Here is a 3,347-nt window from a genome sequence, read left to right on the forward strand (position 1 = left end):
TAATAATTTACTATTCAACATTTTTAAGAAAAAAAAAAAGAAAAACTCCCGTCTCTCTTCTCTCCTATGTTTGTCTCTCATCCCCTCTAAATCTCAAGATTGTTTTCTTTTTCACATTCTTGTTTGTATTCCAAAACCGGAAAAAAAAAAAAAAAACTCTAGATAAGATTATTCAAATTGGGCGCAAGAAAATTCATGAAAAAAAAAAGAAAAAGGCGTTTTATTTGCCTTATAAATTTTCCAACCCGTTTAATTTAGGATTTAGTTTTCAATTTTCGGCATAGTTTTTTGTTGTTGGAATTATTGGCTTATGAACATCCTAATTCTGACTAATTAACTTGGCTCATTCAGATAAAGTACTTCATCAAACACAGTAGTAACAAGCTTTCAATTTATTCACAAATTTGACTTGACATTTTCCTCAAACACATTAAAAAGAATTTACTTTTACAAGCACCAAAAAGAAGAGATTAATTAACATTCACACTTACTGAATTGCGACATAAAAAAAAAAAAAAGTATCCATTTGACTCTTCAGCCAAGTTCTTTATTGGTTGACTTCATGGTTTGATCTTAAAGCGGTGGCAACACCTCCGTATCCCTAAGCCGCCGCCACAAACTGCTGCCGGCGTCAACGGCGAAGAAGAACTCGTGGTCGGTGGTTTCATGGCACTCAGCAACAGAGGGTGTAACAATGGGACATGGAAGTGTTGCAGTGGGTTGAGTGCAGAAGCTCTCAATCTCAAAAAGATCAGAACTTGCATCACTGGCCGCATCATCATCCACCATGGCATGTGATTTGGAGGGGCTCAGAGGTTGGAACACATGCAGGGACTCTCGTGGTGCTGTGTCCTCTTCTTCATGAACAACGTTGAGAGGTTTTGCGGGGATTGTTGCCATGGCCGAACGGAAAGTGAAGCTTTCCTTTGATGGGCTTTTGGATTGGTTCATGGCAGGTTGGATTTGGAACAGCCTTTGAGATTTCAAGTCCTTGTTGGACGATGATGTTGGAGGTGATGCTTTGTGATTGAAGGAACCTTTGTGGATTTGGTTGGGTGAGAGGGTTGTTTGAGGTTGTGGGGGTGAGGTTTTGGGTTTTGCAGAGTTTTTCTTTGTGTTTGCTTTGACTTGCACTGACTTTTTATCATTGCAGGGGCATTTTCTTCTGAAAAGCCAAATGGGTTTTGACAGAGAAGTTCTGAGTTTGTGTGTGAGATTGGAGGAGGTTTGAGGAGGGTTTAGAACTGAGATTGGGTTTTTCTGAGGGTGGTGGAATAGCAAACCAGCTTTGTTATTTAGGGTGGGTTTGGATGAGGAAGGTGATGGAGTTGTTGGAGTTGCAACATGGAATGAATGAGCTTTGTAGTTGTTAATGTTGTTGTTGATGATGTTGTTGTTGTTGCAGTTACCATGTCCAGCAAGAACTGATGATGAAGCAGAATCAGAGAAGGAGGTTTGTTGTGGAAGATTGTGTTTGTGTTCTGTGTCGATGTTGAGCAGGGGAGAGACTCTACTGTTGCTGTTGATGGTTACTTTTTGGAAGTTGTCATGGTTGAAGTACTTGTGTGCACCAAAAGTTCTGAGCTCTGAGGTGGGATCATGGTGAAGGGTTGCAACTTCATTATGGTGTGGTTCAGATTTGTTTGGTTTATGAGATGAGAGATGATGAAGAGAGGGAAAAGATTCATTATTTCTGGGTTTGGAGGTTGGTGACTTTGGATTCAGGTTGGTATGAATTGCTCTTTCCATTTTTCTTTAGTTGAATGTGGGAATGGAAAAGATGAAGATGAAACCAAACATCGGAAGTACAGACTCTGAAATTCCTTGTCCTCGTATATATTTATGTGATTGTGTGAGGTGTTCTGAGACTAGGTAGTCATAGATAGGCTGAACAGGAACCTAAGTGTGAACGGATGTGAGAAAATTTTTAGTACTTTAAAAAGTAATGGTTGGAATTTGTAGAGTCATTGTTCATTTTATTGTTAGTTTTAGAATTTCATTTCCATGTCAGGTCAGAACCATTTTAAGTATAATTTTAGAAAATATGTATTTACAACTCACAATCTTAGCATATATGTAACTATGTACCAGTTAAAAATTATTTTAGAAATACTTTTTAAGATAGTTGATGTAAAAGTAAATAAGTATCAGTATAACGTTCCATTTAATAAATAAATATAATTAAATGAAATATCACACAGAATAGTATAAAAAGTATTGTCATGGAGTGGAAATATCACTCTTTCCAGTTATAAAAAAGAAAAACTTAAAAAGAAAACTAAGGCACACCACAATGTCATTAACAAAATGGGATAAAGGTTTAACGGTATTCAAAATACATGCTCAAGGAGCAAGATGATACATAGGCCACAGTGCCTTAAAAGAAAACTTGGAGCAAAGAGTCCAACCCAAGAGTAGCTACGCAGCAGAATTTCCATCACTCTGACGACCACGAGGAGTTCCCACATCTGCTCACATCAATAAATTGATGATCATTGCAAAAGTAGAAAACCACACACCAGACACACAAACAAACAGAAAGAGTAAGCTAGGGTGAAAAAGGTTTTATCATGCAATTGCATACAATTTAAAAGTCAAAGATGCATAAGCCAACCAAATAGGTAATAGCAGACAATTTAAGACTCTAAGACTCAATTATCCGGATACATATAATCAGTCGGATTTATTGGATGTTTGCACTTGTAGTGGCTTCTATTGCTCTGCAGAGCCAATTGCCAATGGGTTTCACCCTACCACGCACAAGGTTAGTCTTCAAATATTACTAATATTTAATAAATAAATTCTGAAATAAAATAAATATCGCATTTAAAATATAACCATTTCCCAAAAACACGGGAAATTTAAACTTTTAATGTATATGTCATAAAACCAGGAGTCCATAATTATAAAACTGAAATAATGTTCATATGGCTCCCAAAAGATTACATATTTATCTCAAAAGTAAAATAACAACATATAAACAAAATCCCTAGCTATCCCTCGCTCCGAGTCTATGCATCTCCTGGCTCACCTGTCAAATCATCTGCTCCCGGATAACAAGTTATCCGATCATCGCCATACACACACAGAAAGGGTGAGTTATGCACAATATATAGAAATAGATACAAGAAATAAATATGTCGCTCATCCCAAAATAACATAAATAATATTTCATGCTTTTCAAATAACCCAACCATGACCTCATAGTCCTTCATGAGTCATATGCATGTACTAGGTCTTGGGACTTCCCTGTGCTCCCACGAAACTAACTCATTCGTGGTCCAACCCTATGAGCCTATCCTGCTCATAGTCTTGCCCTACAGACTCCTCGTATGTAGTAAAAACAT

The 3,347-nt window shown here is 37.2% G+C and overlaps 1 protein-coding gene across 1 annotated transcript; it reads right to left on the reverse strand.

Moving 5' to 3' along the window:
- Positions 1 to 379: 379 nt before the first annotated feature.
- LOC114181600 (protein PHYTOCHROME KINASE SUBSTRATE 4-like) lies at positions 380 to 1,991 on the reverse strand. Its single transcript, XM_028068100.1, has one exon. The coding sequence runs from the start codon at positions 1,747 to 1,749 to the stop codon at positions 574 to 576; it is 1,176 nt and encodes a 391-aa protein (XP_027923901.1). The 5' UTR covers positions 1,750 to 1,991; the 3' UTR covers positions 380 to 573.
- Positions 1,992 to 3,347: the final 1,356 nt, after the last annotated feature.

Source organism: Vigna unguiculata, chromosome 4, assembly GCF_004118075.2.
Source record: "Vigna unguiculata cultivar IT97K-499-35 chromosome 4, ASM411807v1, whole genome shotgun sequence".
NCBI lineage: Eukaryota > Viridiplantae > Streptophyta > Magnoliopsida > Fabales > Fabaceae > Vigna > Vigna unguiculata.